Raw genomic sequence first — 22,366 nt, forward strand, 5'->3', positions numbered from 1 at the left:
GGAAATGAAAAGTTCTAGTGCCCTATTTTAAGTGACAAAAAAATTGGAGGGCATCTGGGCCCCCTCCCACGCTTATTTTTTTCCCAAAGTCAACGGATCAAAATTTTGAAATAGCCATTTTGTTCAGCATAGTTGAAAACCATAATAACTATGTCTTTGGGGATGAATTACTCCCCCACAGTCCCTGGGGTAGGGGCTGCAAGTTACAAACTTCAACAAGTGTTTCAAACAGTTCGTGGTAACGAACTGTAGTAAGGAGCGACCCGGCTCAATTTTAAACGAAACTCTAAAAAACGGAATTTCGATGCTAAAAGATATATCTAAAGAATCAAATTTTTATGCTGATTTTAAATATATAAGTTTCATTAAATTTAGTCTTTGTCATCACAAGTTACGAGCCTGAGAAAATTTGCATTATTTTAGAAAATAGGGGGTAATACCCCCTAAAAGTCATAGGATCTTAACTAAAATCGCACCATCGGATTCAGCGTATGAGAGAACCCCATAGAAAAAATTTCAAGGTCCAATCTACAAAAATGTGGAATTTAGTATTTTTTGCCAGAAGACAAATCACGGGTGCGTGTTTATTTGTTTTTTTTTTGTTTTTTTTTGCCCAGGGGTCATCGTATCGACCAAGTGGTCCTAGAGTGTTGCAAGAGGGCTCATTCTAACGGAAATGAAAAGTTCTAGTGCCCTTTTTAAGCGACCAAAAAAATTGGAGGGCACCTAGGCCCCCTCCCACGCTCATTTTTTACCAAAGTCAACGGATCAAAATTTTGAGATAGCCATTTTGTTCCGCATAGTCTAAAATCATAATAACTATGTCTTTGGGGATGACCTATCCCCCACAGTCCCTGGGGGAGGGGCTACAAGTTACAAACTTTGGCCAATGTTTACATACAGTATTGGTTACTGGGAAGTGTACCGACGTTATCAAGGGGATTTTTTTGGTTTGGGTGTGGGGTTCAGGGGAGGGGGCTATATGGGAGGATCTTTCCTTGGAGGAATATTTCATGGGGGAAGAGAAATTCAATGAAAAGGGCGCAGGACTTTCTAGCATTACAATAAAAAAAAACAATGAAAATTTTGAACAATGAAAACTTGAAAAAGTTTTTTCAATTCAAAGAAACAAGAAGCATTAAAACTGAAAACGAACAGAGATTATTACGCATATGAGGGGTTCTAAAATACTTTAGCATAAAGAGCGAGGTATTTAGGAGGAGATAAATACTTCACTCTTTATGCTAAAAATTTTTAAAGTAATTTCAACTATTTATTCTACGGCCTTTCTGATTCAGGGGTCATTCTTAAAGAATTGGGACAAAATAGGATTTAGTGTAAAGAGCGAGGTATTAACAAGGGGACCAACCCCTTCATATTTATAATTAAAAATATAAGAATATAAAAGTTTGTTACGTAAGTTAATTCTTAAGTTGCGTATTTTTTTTACTAATAAAAACGTTCGTTAAAAATTAAAATATCTAGTTGCCTTTTTAAGTAACCGAAAAATTGGAAGACAACTAGGCCTCCTTCCCCACCCCTTATTTCTCAAAATCGTCTGATCAAAACTAAGAGAAAGCCATTTAGCCAAAAAAGAATTAATATGCAAATTTCATTTTAATAATTTAAGTACGGAGAGCCAAAATCAGACATGCATTAATTCAAAAACTTTCAGAAATTTAATAAAAAAAGCAAGTTTTTTTTAAATGAAAGTAAGGAGCGACATTAAAACTTAAAACGAACAGAAATTACTCCGTATATGAAGGGGGTTTTTCCTCCTCGACGCCCCGCTCCTTGCGCTAAAGTTTGACTCTTTCTCGCAACTCTACTTTTTAAAACAATAAAAAATTTTAGCGTAAGGAGCGGGACGTTGAGGAGGAAAAACCCCTTTCATATACGGAGTAATTTCTGTTCGTTTTAAGTTTTAATGTCGCTCCTTACTTTCATTTCAAAAAACTTGTTTTTTTTTATTTAATACATATAATAATGGTTATTGGGAAGTGTACAGACGTTTTCAGGGGGATTTTTTTTTTGGTTTTGGGGGTAGGGTTGAGGGGAGGGGACTATGTGGGAGGATCTTTCCTTGTAGAAATATGTCATGGGGGAAGAAAAACTCAATGAAAAGGGTTCAGGAAGCAGGACGAATCTGGTCGCGTTAGAAAAAAACGTCAAATTCAGAGCTTAATATACAATGCTGGGTGTTAGGAGCCTCTCTATTATGGAGTATAATTTGAAAATAACACAACTATACGAGCGATAAAACATATATACCACAGCCATAACTCAACTTACGAAAGAACTGCTAAGAGATAACACAACTATAAAGCAAAAACAGGTGAAGACTAATGGGAAAATAAACGAACTAAGAGGTGGAAGGGGCCCAGAGAAAAAATATAATCCTTTTCCAATTTCGAGCCTAACTTCCGCAAAGGAGTAATAATGTCAGAAGCCCCGAAATACCGAATTATTTTCTTTTTCCTATAAGACCGAATTAAATGAAACAGAAACTTACAATAGCATGAATATAATATACACAATTCAGCCAGACTCTTTGCTACAATTCTGCTTTTCAAAATAATTAAAAACTTTAGCGTTAAGAGCAAGGGATTGCGGAGAGGACAACCCACTATAATAGCCAACTGAGGTCAACAGTTGAGATATCCGGGGCCCGAGATTACTCAAATACAATTTGTTAAATCATAATTTTAAATATAGCCTTATTGCCATTCTCATCTGTGCACGATGAAACTAAGAGACTCAAAACTATACGATTGTAAGAGGGGACTCAAAACTAAGAGAAAGCCATTTAGCCAAAAAAGGAATTAATATGCAAATTTCATTTTAATAATTTATGTGTGGAGAGCCAAAATCAAACATGCATTAATTCAAAAATTATTCACCGAATTATTTTCTTTTTCCTATAAGACCGAATTAAATGAAACAGAAACTTACAATAGCATGAATATAATATACACAATTCAGCCAGACTCTTTGCTACAATTCTGCTTTTCAAAATAATTAAAAACTTTAGCGTTAAGAGCAAGGGATTGCGGAGAGGACAGCCCACTATAATAGCCAACTGAGGTCATGAAAAAGCCAACTGAGGTCAGAGAAAGCCATTTAGCCAAAAAAGGAATTAATATGCAAATTTCATTTTAATAATTTATTTATTTGGAGAGCCAAAATCAAACATGCATTAATTCAAAAATTATTCACCGAATTATTTTCTTTTTCCTATAAGACCGAATTAAATGAAACAGAAACTTACAATAGCATGAATATAATATACACAATTCAGCCAGACTCTTTGCTACAATTCTGCTTTTCAAAATAATTAAAAACTTTAGCGTTAAGAGCAAGGGATTGCGGAGAGGACAACCCACTATAATAGCCAACTGAGGTCAACAGTTGAGATATCCGGGGCCCGAGATTACTCAAATACAATTTGTTAAATCATAATTTTAAATATAGCCTTATTGCCATTCTCATCTGTGCACGATGAAACTAAGAGACTCAAAACTATACGATTGTAAGAGGGGACTCAAAACTAAGAGAAAGCCATTTAGCCAAAAAAGGAATTAATATGCAAATTTCATTTTAATAATTTATGTGTGGAGAGCCAAAATAAAACATGCATTAATTCAAAAACGTTCAGAAATTATATAAAAAAAACTAGTTTTTTTAAATGGAAGTAAGGAGCGACATTAAAACTTAAAACGAACAGAAATTACTCCGCATATGAAATGGGTTGTCCTCTCCGCAATCCTTTGCTCTTTACGCTAAAGTTTGACTCTTTGCTACAATTCTGCTTTTCAAAACAATTAAAAACTTTAGCGTAAAGAGCAAGGGATTGCGGAGAGGACCACCCATTTCATATACGGAGTAATTTCTGTTCGTTTTAAGTTTTAATGTCGCTCCTTACTTCCATTTAAAAAAACTAGTTTTTTTATGTAATATATACAGGAATCGCATAGCTTTTATATATTCGCACCAATCAATGGGAGAGATTTCATGACGCATGATCATTAGCTGTTACAACCGAATACATGCCACCTTGTGGCTGTAACAACTCAATTCATCCGTGTTTCTTGATTGTAATAGCCTTGCGCAATTATGCCTAGCCACAGCACTATTATAATTAAGGTTACAATCAAAATCTTGCAGTCTACGTGCTAGAGCCCATTCCAAATGAGCCCTTGGCTCTTTCGACCTCGTCACAAGTGCCAAATGAGCTCCTAGCTCTTGTTTATCCATATCAGTCTCAAATGACAAAAAGTGGAATATCATGCTATATAAATTTGTTTGGAACTGTTCACTTCATTCAACCATTTACATATATTAATTTTGCCATTATTAGCATAAAGTAGAACAGATACATCATGGACCTTAACTTTGCTCCAAAGCACGAAATAAGGTAATTAACTTCTCTTGAAAAAGTAGGATCACAGTTATTTATGCAACCTAGTAAAGAGCCAACCACAGCCCATAGTAACCAAAAGTTAATAAACGTGTTTTGAAAAAAAGCTGCCATGTGAGCGAATAAATGCTATCTGACACTTAATCACGAATGGCAGTTATAGTTTCGGTTACTCTTAAAAGTAAAAGTTTATTGCGGAAAGAACTTTATGGTGATTATGAAAAAGAGCCTAAAAATTCTTGGAAATGGCGCCAGATCAAAATTACCATTGTAATCAGCACAATTGAAAACCTTTGGTAAGACAATTACAGTCCTCCACCTTGAACACCGAGGAAAATCACTTTTTATGGGTAGCATTGATGTGTCTTGTTTTTCTTTTTTTTCTTTTCACCAAGCGAATGACTAGATAATCGTAAAGAGATATTTAAAAGCTAGTTTGAACGGAAATTAAATTTGCTAGTGCCTTTTTAAGTGACCGAAAAGATTGGAGAGCAACTAGTCTCTCTCAAAAGGTCCCCTCCACCCAAAGTTATCCAATCAAAATTTTGAGATAACCATTTAAACATAGTTCAAAGGTCAACTATTTATATGTTTGGTGAAGATGTGGCCATTCATAGTCCCCAGGGAAAGGGCTATACGCTCTATATGCATCGGACCTATCAATATCATACGCATCGGTATGGGCGTATTGTCATTGCGTGTATTGATTGCGCATATTGGTATCGCAGGTATACACATTTTAATAGCTCGTATAGAAGATATTGCTCATATCTGTGTCCTTCTAATAGATTCTACCTTTAGCAACTTGCAAATGGCACTTTTGATGTCATATCTCAAGTGGAAAAGCTAAGGCTAGTGGCCTACCAGAACTTTTTAGAGTGCTGTTGAATGGCTCCTTTGAAATCTATTGCACATGTCTACGTGATTTTTATCAATTCCACCATCCGTAAGTGTGATGTAGCACTAAAAACAACACTTTTGGTGTCACTTCTGAAGTAAAAAAGCTTGGAATTATAAAATGATATCATCGTTGTAATAATTATGGTCCAAAACCTTTAACTGGACGTCTGCAAGAACAACCACCTTATGTTCCTTCTCCAAGCCCTTTAATAAGCTACGCAAATAATGTACAAACGTCAATACACCAATATATCAAATCAGACTATTAGAGGCTTGGTTCTGTTAGTACAGCGTTGGATTTCAAATTGTAGTGTCTTGCATTCGATTCATACTTGCTTTGTCTTTTTTTCAATCATGGCTTTGTCCCTTTTATATGATCATTTTCAGATAAATTTACTGTTTTTGTAAATGTGATGCGCTCATATTTTAAAGCATGTCCTGGGAAGGTATTTTGTCTAGCATTTTGATCCAAAAAGGAATAGAGGTCATCAAGTCCATCGTTCGCAACAATATACTTAGTAGGTCACTAAATCCATACCAAAAACAAATGGCGTAATTTTGTCAAAGTCCTGGGAGGGGGTCAAAGTTGGAGCCAATTTTCTGAGATCAATGGGAACGACAGAGACAACGGAAAAACGAGCCATAGGCTATAGTAATAGAAAAGATAAAGTGACTTTTTTCAATGGATGCTTGAATTATAGAGGCTTATCTTAGTTCTGACAACATTTTGGGAAAAAACTAAATTTCAGCAGGGGGAGGGCCAAACTAGGGTTTGGTGGGAAAATGAGGTCTGGGAGGGGCAGTTGCCCCCTCTGCTCCCCAGTAAACTACACACCTGACCCCAACCCTTTGCCACTTAAGGGTTGAAGAAGGGTAGGTATGTGGTCCTGGAAATACTTGAAGTTGTATATTGAACAAAAAATACTTATTATTATACTTACTTGTTCAAATTATTTACTTGACAATTGCACCGTAATATCCTTTCCATACGCTCTACCTAAAATCTTAAAATGAAAATAAACTAAGTCTATAATATCATTTGTCTTACCTACACAAAAAATTATCTTTATTTCCAAATTTTGATCATTTTAAGTAGTGAAGGGCTTTTCTATATAGGGAGAGGTCAAATAACTCCCTAAGCCTAAAGGCACATTTCTATTCAGCTAGCAAAATTTTCCACAAGCATGTCGATATTCAAACCTGTCTGCTTAGTAAAACTTTTATTTTTATCTTAGTTGAAAATTTATTTTTTACAGCAAAGAATTAAAGATCTTTTTCTTCTTAAAAAAAATACAAAAAGAAACGACACTATGTTTTAATTTTTCTTTCCATTCTAAACTTATTTTTTCTTTAATTTTTTGTACGATTTTCAGCTTTTCTGGTTTGTATTTTTGAGAGAGAAAATGTTCAAAAAATTTTTTTTTAGTAAAGTGGAATTGACGCTATGACCTTTTGAAGGTTTAGCGGGAGGCTTTCCTAAATCTGATCGTTTGTAATTGCCGTCCCTTTAAGCTTGGTTTTGCCTTTATTTTACTTTTAGTTTTTATCGTTTAAGCTTTATTTCTGTTTTGGGCTTCATTTATTCACCCATAGTAATTTTATGGATTTTTGCTTTGAATTTCATCTCTACATATTGATCGAATATCTAGGAATTTTGGGATTAGGGGCTAGGCTAGGTAACGAAACAGACACAAAGAGATAATGGTTTCTCTGTAGTCACTTTACTTTTAAAAAGGGCCCATTAAAGCAATTTGCAATCGAGCCAACCTTCCTCAAAAGGTTACAAAATAGTCCATTCTGTACACCGTAGTGGAACGAACAAAATAGATAATGAATTGAAGAGCTGAGGCTCTCCATCTAGGTAGCAGTAATGCAGTAACCGGACTGGTCAAATTTGACTGTAATATTTGCAGTTCCACTGACTATCCAGCTTATGAAAATAATTTATAATTGACAAAGCATTTTGCTGATTTGATAGTTTGCAAAAATGCAAAATTATGTGCATAGTTTTTGGCACCCAATAGCTATTTCAAGCAAGAATAAACTCAGAAACAAAAACAAAACTCGACTTAGGCTCAAAAGATACCTTCATCTACACCTTAATCAGTTCTTCAATCCATGTCAATTCAATTCAGTTTTCTCTACATATCTTTTTACTTCACGGGGTTCAAAACTAAAAAAGCTATTGGCTATTTCAACTTATTTGACTATTTTCTCTCGCTTTCTTCTTGTTCTAATGTTTTTCTAAATTTTGAATACAGATTTTGCCGGTTTTGTTTTTAATGGAGTTTCTTCTGTTTAAAACTGCTCTATTCCCTGTTTTGACATGCGCATACATATATATATATATATATATATATATATATATATATATATATATATATATATATATATATAAATAATATATATATATATATATATATATATATATATATATATATATATATATATATATATATATATATATATATATATATATATATATATATATATGTATCATTGAAAGAGAAATCACCAATGCAACAGCACAAACACATAAAAAAAGAGACAGAAGGAGAAAAGGAAGACTGTTTTCCTAAATTAGTGACTAATATAGACTAGCACTTGAATGAGGCCTTAACCCTACTCATCCATACAATCACATAGGTCAAACAGCATAGCCATACACAATCAACCATAAAGAATAATCCATGGACAGGCAGTCATGTCGTCAATAAGTATAAGTCGTCATTTACAATAAACAATAAACTACAAGAAACAATAAAGACAAATAATTCAGAGGCAACAACCCAACACAAGGGTTCATCAGGAGAGTACACTTGTCTATAGGGTTTTGCCACATTAAATTCTCTACCCAGCCAAGTGTTGTGGCTACCACACAATATCCATGGCATCCCCGTGTCAGGTATCACCCCCAAAATACATGCTTATGAAAAAAAAACAGCAAATGTAAAACAACCAAGTAACACCAAAACAAGTATATCCTTTTAATATATCCCTCTTTTTAGCAACAATAGGTAAACTAAATATGAAAAATTTTACCAAATCACAAATATTAACACATTGTAAAAAAAAAAATTAATGAACTAACCAATTATAAAATTCATCTTTACCATGTGGCTATTAAAAAAAAAAATCCGCTCTATTAGAAACACAATTCAAAACAAATGGCGCTGCCTCATCATTTGTCGAACTTTCATTTGTGGCTACCACAGAATATCCATGGCATCCCCGTGTCAGGTATCACCCCCAAAATACATGCCTATGAAAAAAAACAACAAAAAAGACAGCAAATGTAAAACAACCAAGTAACACCAAAACAAGCTTATCCTGTTAATATATCCCTCTTTTTAGCAACAATAGGTAAACTAAATATGATAAATTTTACCAAATCACAAATATTAACACATTGCAAAAAACCTGAATGAACTAAACAATTATAGAATTCATCTTTACCATGTGGCTATTTTAAAAAAAAATCCGCTCTAATAGAAACAATTCAAAATAAATGGGGCTGGCACATCATTTCTCGAACCTCCGAAATTAGTTGAAAATTTCTTTAAGTATTTCCAGATAATTCTTTTGATATTTATTTAAAAGGTCGTTATAATGAAAACTAAATTTTTTAAATTGCCAAGTTAATTTATTTGCCGAAAAACTTCTTGATATCAATTTTTGGCTTAAGATTTTACATCTATTTTTAAAATCAATATAATTACTACAAATCCTTGCATAACGAAGTAACTGTGAGAAAAACGCTGAATATGTGATATTTGAGTGTATATTACTTTCAGGGAATGGGAAACTAATCACTTCAAAATCAAAATCATCCGTTTTATCATACATTTTAAAACTTAGTTTATTATTATCACAATATATATATATATATATAATTCTTTGCTGTAAAAAATAAATTTTCAACTAAGATAAAAATAAAAGTTTAACTAAGCAGACAGGTTTGAATATAGACATGCTTGTGGAAAATTTTGCTAGCTGAATAGAAATGTACCTTTAGGCTTAGGTAGTTATTTGACCTCTCCCTATATAGAAAAGCCCTTCACTACTTAAAATGATCAAAATTTGGAAATAAAGATCATTTTTTGTGTAGGTATGACAAATGATATTATAAACTTAGTTTATTTTCATTTTAAGATTTTGGGTAGAGCGTATGGAAAGGATATTACGGTGGAATTGTCAAGTAAATAATTGGAACAAGTATTTCTTGTTCAATATACAACTTCAAGTATTTCCAGGACCACATAACTACCCTTCTCCAACCCCTAAGTGGCAAGGGGTTGGGGTCAGCTGTGTAGTTTACTGTGGAGCAGAGGTGGCAACTGCCCCTAGAAGACCTCATTTTCCCACCAAACCATAGTTTACGGTGTAAAACCTCTTGATATTAATTTTTGGCTTAAGATTTTACTTCTATTTTTAAAATCAATATAATTACTACAAATCCTTGCATAACGAAGTAACTGTGAGAAAAACGCTGAATATGTGATATTTGAGTGTATATTACTTTCAGGGAATGGGAAACTAATCACTTCAAAATCAAAATCATCCGTTTTATTATACATTTTAAAACTTAATTTATTATTATCACAATATATATATATATATATATATATATATATATATATACATATATATATATATATATATATATATATATATATACATATATATATATATATATATATATATATATATATATATATATATATATATATATATATATATATATTTATATATATATTATATATGTTTAGTTCATTCAGGTTTTTTGCAATGTGTTAATATTTGTGATTTGGTAATTTTATAATATTTAGTTTACCTATTGTTGCTAAAGGGAGGGATACATTAACAGGATAAGCTTGTTTTGGTTTTACTTGGTTGTTTTACATTTGCTGTTTTTTTTTTCTTTCATAGGCTTGTATTTTGGGGGCGATACCTGACGCGGGGATGCCATGGATATTCTGTGGTAGCCACAACACTGTGCTGGGTAGAGAATTTAGAGTGGCGAAACCCTATATAGGCCAGTGTATTCTCCTGATGAGCCCTTATGTTAGGTGTTGCCTCTGAATTATTTGTCTATATTATTTTTTCTATTGTTTGGTAAATGACGACTTATGCTTATTGACGACATGACTGCCTGTCCATGGATTATTCTTTATGGTTGATTGTATGTGGCTATGCTGTTTGACCTATGTGATTGTATGGATGAGTAGGGTTCAGGCCTCATTCAATTGCTGGTCTATATTAATCACTAATTTAGGAAAACAGTCTTCCTTTTCTCCTTCTGTCTCTCTCTTTTTTTTTCTTTTTTTTGTGTTTGTGCTGTTGCATTGGTGATTTCTCTTTTCATGATATATATCTATATATATATATATATATATATATATATATATATATATATATATATATATATATATATATATATATATATATATATATATATATAACACGTGAGATGTCAGCTATTCTCCCCTAAGCCCCCCACCCCACTCCCTAAAACCCTCTCCCTGTTCCGCGTTGCTGGGGTGCATAGTGCCCCATAAATACACGTTGGGTATTTTTTACGCCCAAGGAACATGTTTAAAACCCATGCCACGCGTTGCTGAAGCACTGCGCGCCCCAGCAACACGTATGCAAGTTGCTAATTTTTAACTGCGTAAAACTTGTGGATATACAACATTCATCGCTGTCCTATTGTCTGTGCATATAAACAGATTATCAGGTTTACCGACTCTTGAGCATACAACATATAATTGTCCATGGGAAAAACAATCCGTATTAAGATCTATGCTGCATTTTCTAATGATTGCCATTGAGCTTTGTTGATGGTGATTGCAAATGCTGATGGAATTGCGAATTGCAATTTTCAAATTGGAAAGGCAGATCCGTTGGAATCATGGGAATGCTAGGAAATGAGAACGGCCTCACCCTCGAAAGGCCCCGTCAAGTTTGTTGCCTCTATTACGTTTTCCATTGTTTTTTTTTACGGCAAGTCACGTGCCGTTGCAAAGCTTTGGTGGGTTAATATTTCGCTGCAGCATTATTCATTCGCCTATTTTTAGTTGTAGCATGTGTTGTGGAAACCCTGGGAGATCCAATGAATTTTTTAATTTTTGATGGATAGTTAACCGCTTCACTTGATTCTAAAACTGTTTCAACTGAATTGTAAATGACTGACTGTTCTCGAATCTTGGTCAAAATAATATTGTTGATTTCCTGGACGTCTTTGTTTTTTGTTGCCAGAATCGCTCGTTCACTTAGCTGTTTATAATTTTTATAATTGATTAGAATATTCGGAAATACCTTTTCAACTAAATAATTTTTTGACGACACCAAATTACAGAATTCAAGAGGCAGTTGTGTCCTGAAATTGAGTCAACTGGGAGCATTATGTTTCAAATATCCAGTAATTGATCACCAGAGCGATCGTTTTGCAATCGGACACGTATATTTATAGTTAATTTTAATGTCTTTGCGTATGCCCATAAATTAGAATGTTTCAAGCAAGCTTTCATTTCGTCCGCAGGTGTAGATCTAGGAATAACAGGTAATAATTACCTGAAATCTCCCGCAAGCAATATTAAGTGAAGTTGAAAACATAGAACTTCAAAATTGAAGTTAGGGTTGCCTTCTGTCTGTAAATTCTCTCGAGAGACCATCTATTGTCGAAAACCCTTCAAATAGCACTTATTCAATGGTGGAAATAGCAGTTTAATTATACCAGCTTGTCAATCTGGTCTCTAGGGGTGCTATCGGCGATCTGGAACGGTTCTTTCTGGCAAGAAACATGTAAAAATTTCAGGTAGCTGAAAATATTCTATGGGACTCTTATAAACAGGAAAACACATCGAAAAACGGTTGCAATCATCTTACAGGCTATTGTCTTCTGGCTACAGGCTATTTATCAAAATCTTCGACTCATCCAAATGGAGAGACAAGCTTGATTGCTGGGCAAAACATATAAACAAAAATTAACAATCCTCATTCATACAGAACAAACAAAAAATGAACCACTAATTTATCAATAAAAAAAAATACAAAAAACAGTATCTTTAATGAGGATATTTCAGGTGGTATAAGTAGAGTGATAGCAAAATAAAATATAACCTAGAAATTTTTACAAACCGTTCTTGCAAGCAGATTCCTTTATATAACTTTTTAATCGTTTCTTGAAAGATCCTTTTGGTAACTCAACAAATTTATTTAATGAATATTGGTTGGCTATTGATGGGATCATATACCGGAGGTTGAAACGGAGGTTCGGGTCGAGTACATTAACCAAAAGGAGGCGGAGAAAGAAGCATTCATTTTGATTGGGATGAATGGTGTAGATTCTTCCTATCGAGGTTTCTTTGAAGATATTAGGTTTGCCTTCGACTGACTCACCCCATTTTCGACTTTCAAATCATTTTTTATTAGCATTCCATGTATAATACATAGGCACTTCGGAATACAGCAGTTTTTTTGTAAAAACAATCATTTTGACATAGCCTTGCAATAGGGACGAATTTCTAGTCCTGATTTGAATATCTCGACTCAAGCTATAATCATCGGAAGGGGAGTACTTGAATGCCAGGCGATTATGCTCGCGTTGCTTTTGTGATACATTGACACGCTTTCTTTTTTTACTTTCTCTGTCAGCCGCAAGCCTGGTTTTGCTTTGCTTTGGTGATTCCTCCACACGCCTTCTCTTTTTACTATCTGTCAGCCGTAAGCCTGGTTTCGCGTTGCTCTGGTTGTTCCTCGACACGCCTTCGTTGATGTAAAGCCGCAAGCCTAGTTTCGCGTTTCTCTGGTGATTCCTGGATACAGCTTCTTTTTTACTATATCTGACAGCTGCAAGCCTGGCTTCGGGGTGCTCTAGTGGTTCCTCGACATTATATATATATATATATATATATATATATATATATATATATATATATATATATATATATATATATATATATATATATATATATATCCGGTTTGATGCGTTTGGTGCGCAGTGATTCATATACAGGGGTTTGGTGTGCAGTGATATTTGACGCTACTCAAAAGCTATTTTCCTTCATAGAAATGTGACCCCCTTCATCTTAAATAAACAAAAAGTGGTGCAAAAAGTAAAAACGGGAATAGCTATTTTTATTTTTAAGAAACGGTTAAATGAAAAGTTATACTGCTTTTTTTTGCATTTCGTTTGTTGTATCAGTCTTCCTGAAACGCTTATTTTGTCTTTCTACTGAAGTGTGGAAGATATGACGCCTTTTCTATTCTAGATATCAAGATATCTGTTGTGGATTACAAGCATAAGTCTGCAGAGCTTCTGACATACAATAAGGACAAGATCGACCAATGTAGTAAAAACAAGACAAATTTGATAAAGGAATTTCATCAAAGAATCGAACTTCTAGAAAAACCCGATGAGTGTAAGGTTGGTGGTGAAAAGTTTGTTCTTGGTTTTAATCTAAAATCGCCTCAAAGATCTAACACGGCAATAAAAACCTGTGAGTGTAAAATCTGTCATAATTTTTTTTTTGAAAGCCACAGTTTGGAATCCTGGAAAAAAACCTGGAAAAGCCACCCTGGGAAAAAAACTCATGAGTGTGAAATTTGTGAGAAAAGATTCTATAGTAGGTACCGTTTGAATATGCATCAAAAGACTCACTCTGGGGAAAAAGACTACGAGTGTGAAGTTTGTAAAAAAAAATTCTCTCGCCTTGACTCTTTGAGAGTGCATCAAAAGATTCACTCTGGGAAAAAAGACTATAAGTGTGAAGTTTGTAAAAAACAATTCTCTCGCCTCGATTCTTTGAGAGTGCATCAAAAGATTCACTCTGGGGAAAAAGACCATGAATGTGAAGTTTGTAAGAAAAAATTCTCTCGCCTCGACAATTTGAAAGTGCACCAAAAGACTCATTATACGGAAAAACGACCATGAGTGTGTAGAAAAGGAGAAAGGCCCATGATTGTAAAATGTGTGAAAAAAAGATTATGTCAGATTGACTGATTGATTGTTCATCAAAGATTTCACAATGGGGAAAATCTCGCGAGTGTGAAATTTTCAAGAAGAGATTCTCTGACGTTAACCATTTGAAAGTGCATCAAGAGGCTCACTCTGGGGAAAAACTCCTTGAGGGTGAAATTTATGAGAAGAGATTCCTTTATGTAGACTTTTTGAAAGTGCGTCAAGAGGTTCACTCTGGAGAAAAACTCCTTGAGGGTGAAATTTATGAGAATGGATTCCCTTACGTGGACTTTTTGACAGTGGAACACGAGGTTCGTTCTGAGGGAAAACTCCTTGAAGGTGAAATTTATGAGAAAATATTTCCTTATGTGGACTTATTGAAAGTGCATCAAAAGGTTTACTCTGGAGAAAAACTTCTTGAGGGTGAATTTATGAGAAGAGATTTCTTTATGTAGACTTTTTGAAAGTGCGTCAAGAGGTTCACTCTGGGAAAAAACCTCCTTGAGGGTGAGATTTATGAGAAGAGATTCCTTTATGTAGACTTTTTGAAAGTGCGTCAAGAGGTTCACTGTGGGGAAAAACTCCTTGAGGGTGAAATTTATGAGAAGAGATTCCCTTATGTGGATTTTTTGAAACTGCATCAAGAGGTTCACTCTGGAGAAAAACTCCTGAGGGTGAAATTTATGAGAAAAATTTGTCTCGGCTGGACTCTTTGAAAATACATCAAAAGATTCTTTTGAAAATACTCTTTGAAAATACATCTGGTCATGGCCCGAGGAGTGACGCATTTATAAGAAGAAAATTTTTCGCCAGAAAAGTTTGAAAGCTACTCTCGCCTGGAGCATTTGAACGCGCATCAAAAGATTCATTGTGGGGAAAATTCCTACGAGCGTGATATGTAGTAAAAAATTCACTAATGGGCCATTTAAATTGCATAAAAGAATTTATACTGGAGACAAACTCTGTTTGTGTAATAATTCTCCCTAATAGACAATTTAAATTGGCATCTAATAATTAAGTGTGGGAAAAAAACGGTTTACTTGGATAGTTCGGTAGAAAAATTTCGCTCAGAAGATCGCCCTGAAATTGCTTGAAAGGGTTTGCTTTGAGGAAAAACCCAATGACTGTTAGATTTGTGGGGAAAGATTCCCTAATTTAGACTATTCGGAGGGCCATCAAACAATTTACTCTGATTAAAACCCCCTTGACTGTAAAAAAAAGTTTGTTAGCGTCTTTATGGTAATGTAACGTTAAAAAAAAAAATCATTTTGATAAACACTGTGACATTGCACAGAAGAATTACTTACGGCAAAAACTTAACACATGAGATTATCGTGGGAAAATTTTCTCATAAGGACATTTTATTTCATACAGAAGCCTTATTTCATAAAACACAAGAAAAAACGCAAGAGTGTGAAATCCGTATGCATAAATTCTTTCATTTAAGTCGTCTTATAATGGGTCAAAACTTTGCTTCGGGTGAAAACCTATGACTATAATATTGAACCACTTCCCCAATCACATAATTATATACATCATCAACCCCTTAAGTCTCAAAAGGTATCCACGAGAAATGCAATGCTTAAAAAACAGAAATCAGGTGACCTAGCTTTCCAATTTATTCAATTGCTGCTTAGTTTGTTTGAGTGAATAAAAAATCCTTATATTTCTCAGTTGTTTGTTATTATCTGTCGTTGCCAGTTTAAATTTGTTTGAATTTTACTTAAATCGCGAATACTGTCCAATAACTCACTTTATTGTTTGTTAGGTATTTGATTTTAATTCTTTTAATTTTTGGTCTTTTATTGAATTTTATTTAATTTTTTATGCTATTTTTTTTCATTGGTTTTGTTGTACTTACCGCACTTGTTTTTGTTTGTTTTTACTTGATCTTATTAGTTTGTTCGCGGTGAAGAAGAGAGGTGGATGTTCTCTCGAAATATTTGCTCTCTGTCTTTTCTTCAGTATTTTTATTTGGCCTTTAAAAACCCCATTTTTGATCGTTTCCTTTCTTTGTACTATAAAGTTTTTGAGAAAATTATTTTCTGTATGAACAATTTGGCATTGTGTCGTAGAATTGACTATAGCCGTACCACGGTAACTTATTGATTAATGTTTTACAGACTTCAAGGGAAGGACTAATTTTTAAATACCTTGTGTTTAAAGTAGTTATTTTCGGTAGGTATCTCCAGGATGTGCATGACACCTGTGCTTGTTATAGGTCCTTGAAGCTCCTTAATGTAGTAGGTCAGATAAGAGATTACCAAGCTGCAGTATTTGTGTTTCAGTGTAAGAATGGTTTATTCCCTGATGTTTTTATGAGTTTGTAACAAATTAATAGTGATCTGCATAATTATGAAGCTAGGTAAAGTGATAATATAGTTGTTAATTTTCATCTTGGTACCAGGTCTTCTTTATCATGAAACACCTGGGTTCATGTGTGTGGAATGAACTACCATTGAGCCTTAGGGTGGTGGAACACCTACCTCAGTTTAAAAAGATTTAAAAGATTATTTTTGGGAGAAATTTGCTGAATTTCATTATGCTTAGTAGGTTGGGTTGGAGGGGTATGGGTGGGCAGGGACAAAGGTGGAGTTGGGAGGCGAGGTGATTGGTATTTTACTGTTGAAGAGCGATGTAAATAATGACGAAGTAAAGATGTAAATATGTAATAAAGATGAAACTAATGACAGAAATAAAGATGTAAATAATGACGAAGACTTTTCGTTAAGTAGTAATGATGCCTAAGCCATTTTAATAAATGGATTTTAAACCGAAAACTTTTATTGTAAGTGTGTTGTTGTTTGTCATTTTCTTTGCTGAAGACGGCTCTTAGATATAGGGCCGAAATATTAAATCGTTTTTGTTTGTTCACTGTCTTGGGAAAAAAGTCTTCATTATTTTCCCTTCTGTATTTGTATTGAAGAGTGATGGAGATTGGATTTATTACTTTTTTAATTTTTATGTTTTTAATCGATTGAAGTTGAATACTTTACAACAAAAACTAGATAAAGAGCGATGTGGGCACAATGTATATTTTTTTGTTTGTCTTGGACCAGGGCACTTCGTATCGAAGGAATCCTCGTAGAAACTTCGAAAAGGATTCTTTCGATCGGAAATTAAAAGGGCTAGTGCCCTTTTTAATAGTTGAAAGTAATTCGAGGGCAACTTATCCTCCTCCCACGCCCACCACTTGCCCAAACATATCCAATCAAAATTTTTAGACTGCCACAACCCCCACAGCTCTCAGGTCAAGAGCTGTAAGTTATGCCCTGGGGGAATACAAAGTTCTAATAGGAAGGTTAGTCGTAGGAGCTTTGTAGGGGACTTATTGGAATTATAATCATTTTAGTTTTAGTGCCCTTTTGAAGATTCAAAGGGATTGGAGGGCGGTTGTCCCCCACACACCTCGTATTTTCCCGAAATATATCTGATCGAAATTTTGAGGTGGCTATTTGTTGTCGTAGAAACTTGTGAATGGTATGCCCAAAGAACATTTAACGTCTATTTTGTTCGGCTTCGTCGTAAGGTCCAGTAACGATGTCTTTGAGAATGTCAACCTCCCCACAGTCATTAGGAGAAGGGAATTTAATTTGTTGTCGTAGAAACTTGTGAATGGTATGCCCAAAGAGCATTTAACGTCTATTTTGTTCAGCTTCGTCGTAAGGTCCAGTAACGATGTCTTTGAGAATGTCAACCTCCCCACAGTCATTAGGAGAAGGGAATTTAATTTAGTCAATCCGTTCATTGTTTACACATTGTATTTGTTATAAAGACTGTGGTTAGCTTGCTATCCCCAAAGACATAGCTACCGGACCTTTCAACACAGCTGAACAAAATAGCTCTATTAAAATTATGATTGGATGTGTTTTGGGGAATGAGAGACTTAGGGGGGCTGATTTCCCTCAGTCCAATCTACAGTTTATGCGGCGAATCATTCCATAAAAACTGCATATGCCGCGGGGTATAATTTAAAATCCTTGCTCTAGGGGATTGTGTTCACCCTAAAGCCACTGTTATTAGATTTCTGGACTATTGGAAACAAAATTGCTATCTCACAATCTCAATTGAATACGTTCTCGAAAAAGAAGATGTCAGGGAAGGGGAGGGTCAAGCTACTCTCCAACATAGTTGACTCTCGAAAGGGAACTAGAACTATATGTTTTCAATCAAATGTGCCTCTTCTGAAGTTCCACAACCACACCTTCCATAAAACCTTGTATGCCCCTGGGCATAACTTACAGCCCTTACTCCCAGACTCTGGGGGATTCTGTTAACCCCAAAAGTCTTGTTATATGATCTTTGAACTACTTTTGAACAAGAAGCTATCTCAAAATTTCTATCTGTTGCATTTGAGGAAAATGCAACAAGGGGGGGGGGGCTTTCCCCGAACACCTTGCCTATAAAAAGGGTATTAGAACTCCTGATCTACAATCCAATGAGCCCACTGCATAGTTTATACGACCACCCTTACTACATAAACCTTGCATGCATTTCGTTTCTTTTTGTTTCATGTTTTTTCTCAACTCTCATCTGACAATCTTATCCGCGGCGAAATGTCAATAAATCTGTTAAGTTTTCATCGGTTGCAAATATTTCATCAAAATTCTATCATAAATAACATCCGAAGATTCTAGCCGGATTTAATCACGCGCGGCAAATTATGACCGTTGTAGATAGTCTTTGTCATAGCTACAATTGCGTTCGCTAGTACTTCCAGTCACAGTCATAAATAGTCAAAGTTACAAGTGGTATCATTCGCAGATCCGATTACTCAAACCCGCAGTCACAATAGTAGTAATATCAGTAGCCCTGAAGCTTTTAAGTTAATGTCCTACGCTGATTTTGAAATCTATATAAAAATGAAAAAGCTTCCGATCTGACTTAATGTTTTTGATGCCATTTGATACTGCTTCTTGTCCCTCTTTCTGTATTGCTTTCCTTTAGCGCAATTTTTTCCATTGCACTATTATTATTAATAGTTTAATGTGTAACAATAGTGTAATTCATAGCATTATAGCATTTTAAATGTTGAAAACTGAGACGTTTTCTTAGAAATCACTGTTTCGAAACAATCTGTCATTCATTTTTACTGATTAAGAACATAAATTCTTTCTGGTCTAGATGCTTCTCTATGTAAGAGAGATAATATATAAATACGAAACTTCGAACTACTAAGAATGGAAAGCATTTTCATCGTTTTACAGACATTCTCTAGGATGTTTGTAACAAAAGAAAAAAAAAACTTAAAGCATAAGCGTAAAAACAACCAGCCGGGGTTTTAGGGGAAATGGTCAATGGGAGGTTTGCTTACAACTCAAAACGGCATTTAAAAAATGCCCCTTAAAAAAATTATTGACCGACAGTAACCCATTATAAAAAAAGATGTATAAACTGAAATGTGTCATGCTTGCCGTGATTATTTGATTTTTAAATTAAAATCTGTATAGTGGAAGTGATAAAAACTTGTTATTTAAACTTTTTTATTTAATTATTGATCGTTTTTTAAATAATACTGGAATATATGGCTCCTCCTCCAAGGAAAATTCCCTTCCCTCATTGAAAATTCCTCAATGTAAAGAATCTTCTACGTTCTTCAACTCCTCAAAAAAAAAAAAAAAAAATGCCTCAAACTAACCACATCATTCCAACCATGGAAAGGTTTTTTGTGGCAATTTCGAGTAGTTTAGTTATTAATTTAGATGGATAATTATTTCACTTTACTATGGATTTAATGACCGATTTCCCGTCAGAGATCTTATCGTCTCTGATCTTTTGACAATTACAGTCGGTGTTCCTTAGGCTAAAGAACCTAATACAACAACAAAAAACATCTTGAAGGTATTGGACCTAAAAATACTAAAAACACCTATAATCCTAAGCAGCTTAAAATTTAAATTGACAAGTCACCGGGCAAAAAAGACCACAGTACAAAAGAAGAACTTCCCCCCCCCCCCACAAAACGGCACAAAACGTATTCTGGATATATACCACCAATGTCCATATATTCTAAACCCAAGTGACTCTGACGTGTGTAGTAAAATTTTGATTTGGAAACGGGTCTTTTTTCAAGATGAGTCCAAATGCTCAAAAAATGTCTATTTGTCGATATTGAAACTTTTATTTAGAGGTGATGTGCTGAGACAACTACAAGTTCTTGATTGGCCAGGGAAGTCTTAAGGTTTAATGGACTTGTTTTGATTTCTGCCATACATGTCTCTCGAGGGACGAGTTATATACAAGTCAATCCCTTGGAACTTTAATTAGACTCTAATAAAGGCATCAAACTTCAATAAAAAGCATTCTGCTTGAGCATAGCACTAATACAGGCCACTATAAACCTTTCTGGTTAAGCTAAATAGCAAGGTTCAAAAGGTCGCTCTTGCTGTAGCAATTTCGTCAGCGTTGCCACGTCTTATTACTATTCTTACACCTCCAGTAAATTTCTAAAACATATTCTTTGCGGTTATTAAAGTGTATAGGTTGTATTTACTATTTTGAAAAACTAGCAGTTTATTGAAAACGAAGCTAAATAACGTTTGTTACTATCATCAAAAGAGTTACCTTTTTTTAAACCAAACTGAAGTGAACAGTACATTCTTTACGTAGACCAATAGGAGAATAAATAAAAATAAGATCCAGCTTATGTTTGAAATCAGTATAAATAGAAAACACTAAAATAGAAATTTCTTGATTAAAATTATCTTTTCATTTATTCAAAATGCTTCCCCTGTCATACCTGGGTGAACCCTTTCATGCCATTTCAAGGTTATCTTCTGAGTAAATCTTTTTTCGCAAATTATACATGCAAAGGGGTTTTTCCCCAGAGTGAATTATCTGATGTGATTTCAGATTGCTAATTTGGGAGAATTTTTTCTTGCAAACATCATACTTATGGGGTTTTTCTCCAGAGTGAATTCTGTGATGCAATTTTAAATTGTTCATGTTGTAAAATTTCCTATCACAAATTTGACACTCATATGGTTTTTTCCCATAGTAAATTATTTGATGCAATTTCAAACTTTTCATTACGGAGAATCTTTTATTACAAACATCACACTGATAGGGTTTTCTTCCAACGTGAATTGTTTGATGTAATTTCAAACGGTTCAAGAAAGAGAATCTTTTGAAACAAATTTCGCACTCATGGGCTTTTTCCTCCGAGTGAATCCTTTTATGCCGTTCCAAGGTTATCTTCTGAGTGAATTTTTGTCACAAATTACACACGCAAAAGGTTTTTCCCCAGAGTGAATTTTCTGATGTGACTTCAAATTGCCAATTTGGGAGAATAATTTCTTACAAACATCGAACTCATGGGGTTTTTCCCCAGGGTGAATTCCCTGATGCAAATTCAAATCGTCCAAGAGAGAGAATCCTCTCACACGGATTTTGCGTCATGGGCTTTTTCCTCGGAGCGAATCCTTTCATGCCTTTTCAAGGTTATCTTCTGAGTGAATTTTTTCTCGCAAATTTTACATGCAAATGGTTTTTCCCCAGAGTGAATTATCAGATGCGATTTCAAATTGCTAATTTGGGAGAATTTTTTCTTACAAACATCACACTCAAAGGGTTTTTCCCCAGAGTGAATTCTGTGATGCAATTTCAAATTGCCCATGCTGTAAAATTTGCTATCACAAATTTGACACTCATACGGGTTTTCCCCTGTGTGAATTATCTGATACAATTTCAAACTTTTCATTATGGAGAATTTTTTATTACAAATATTAAACTGATAGGGTTTTCCTCCTACGTGAATTCTTTGATGCAATTTCAAACGGTCGAGGAAAGAGAATCTTTTCACGCCAATTTCGCACTCATGGGTTTTTTCCCCGGAGTGAATTCTTTCATGCCGTTTCAAGGTTATCTTCTGAGAGAATTTTTGTCCAGAAACTTTACACGCAAAGGGTTTTTCCCCAGAGTGAATTATCAGATGCGACTTCAAATTGCCAATTTGGGAGAATTTTTTCTTACAAACACGACATTCATGGGGTTTTTCCCCAGAGTGAGTTCTTTGGTGCAATTTCAAGTTAGTTGTCTTGGAGAATTCTTTATTACAGATTTTACACTCATGCGGTTTTTTCCAAGAG

The 22,366-nt window shown here is 34.5% G+C and overlaps 1 protein-coding gene across 6 annotated transcripts in view; it reads left to right on the plus strand.

The window, feature by feature from the left end:
- Positions 1-17,149, plus strand: part of LOC136036843 (zinc finger protein 583-like) — a 61,540-nt gene extending 44,391 nt beyond the window's left edge. For all 6 annotated transcript variants that reach the window (XM_065719191.1, XM_065719176.1, XM_065719182.1 and 3 more), the window contains one exon: positions 13,591-17,149. In XM_065719191.1, coding sequence (XP_065575263.1) covers positions 13,591-14,252 — 662 coding nt within the window. In that variant the 3' untranslated portion in view covers positions 14,253-17,149. The remainder of the gene's footprint in view (positions 1-13,590) is intronic.
- The last annotated feature ends 5,217 nt before the right edge of the window (positions 17,150-22,366 follow it).

This window comes from Artemia franciscana, chromosome 2 (assembly GCF_032884065.1).
Source record: "Artemia franciscana chromosome 2, ASM3288406v1, whole genome shotgun sequence".
Lineage (NCBI taxonomy): Eukaryota > Metazoa > Arthropoda > Branchiopoda > Anostraca > Artemiidae > Artemia > Artemia franciscana.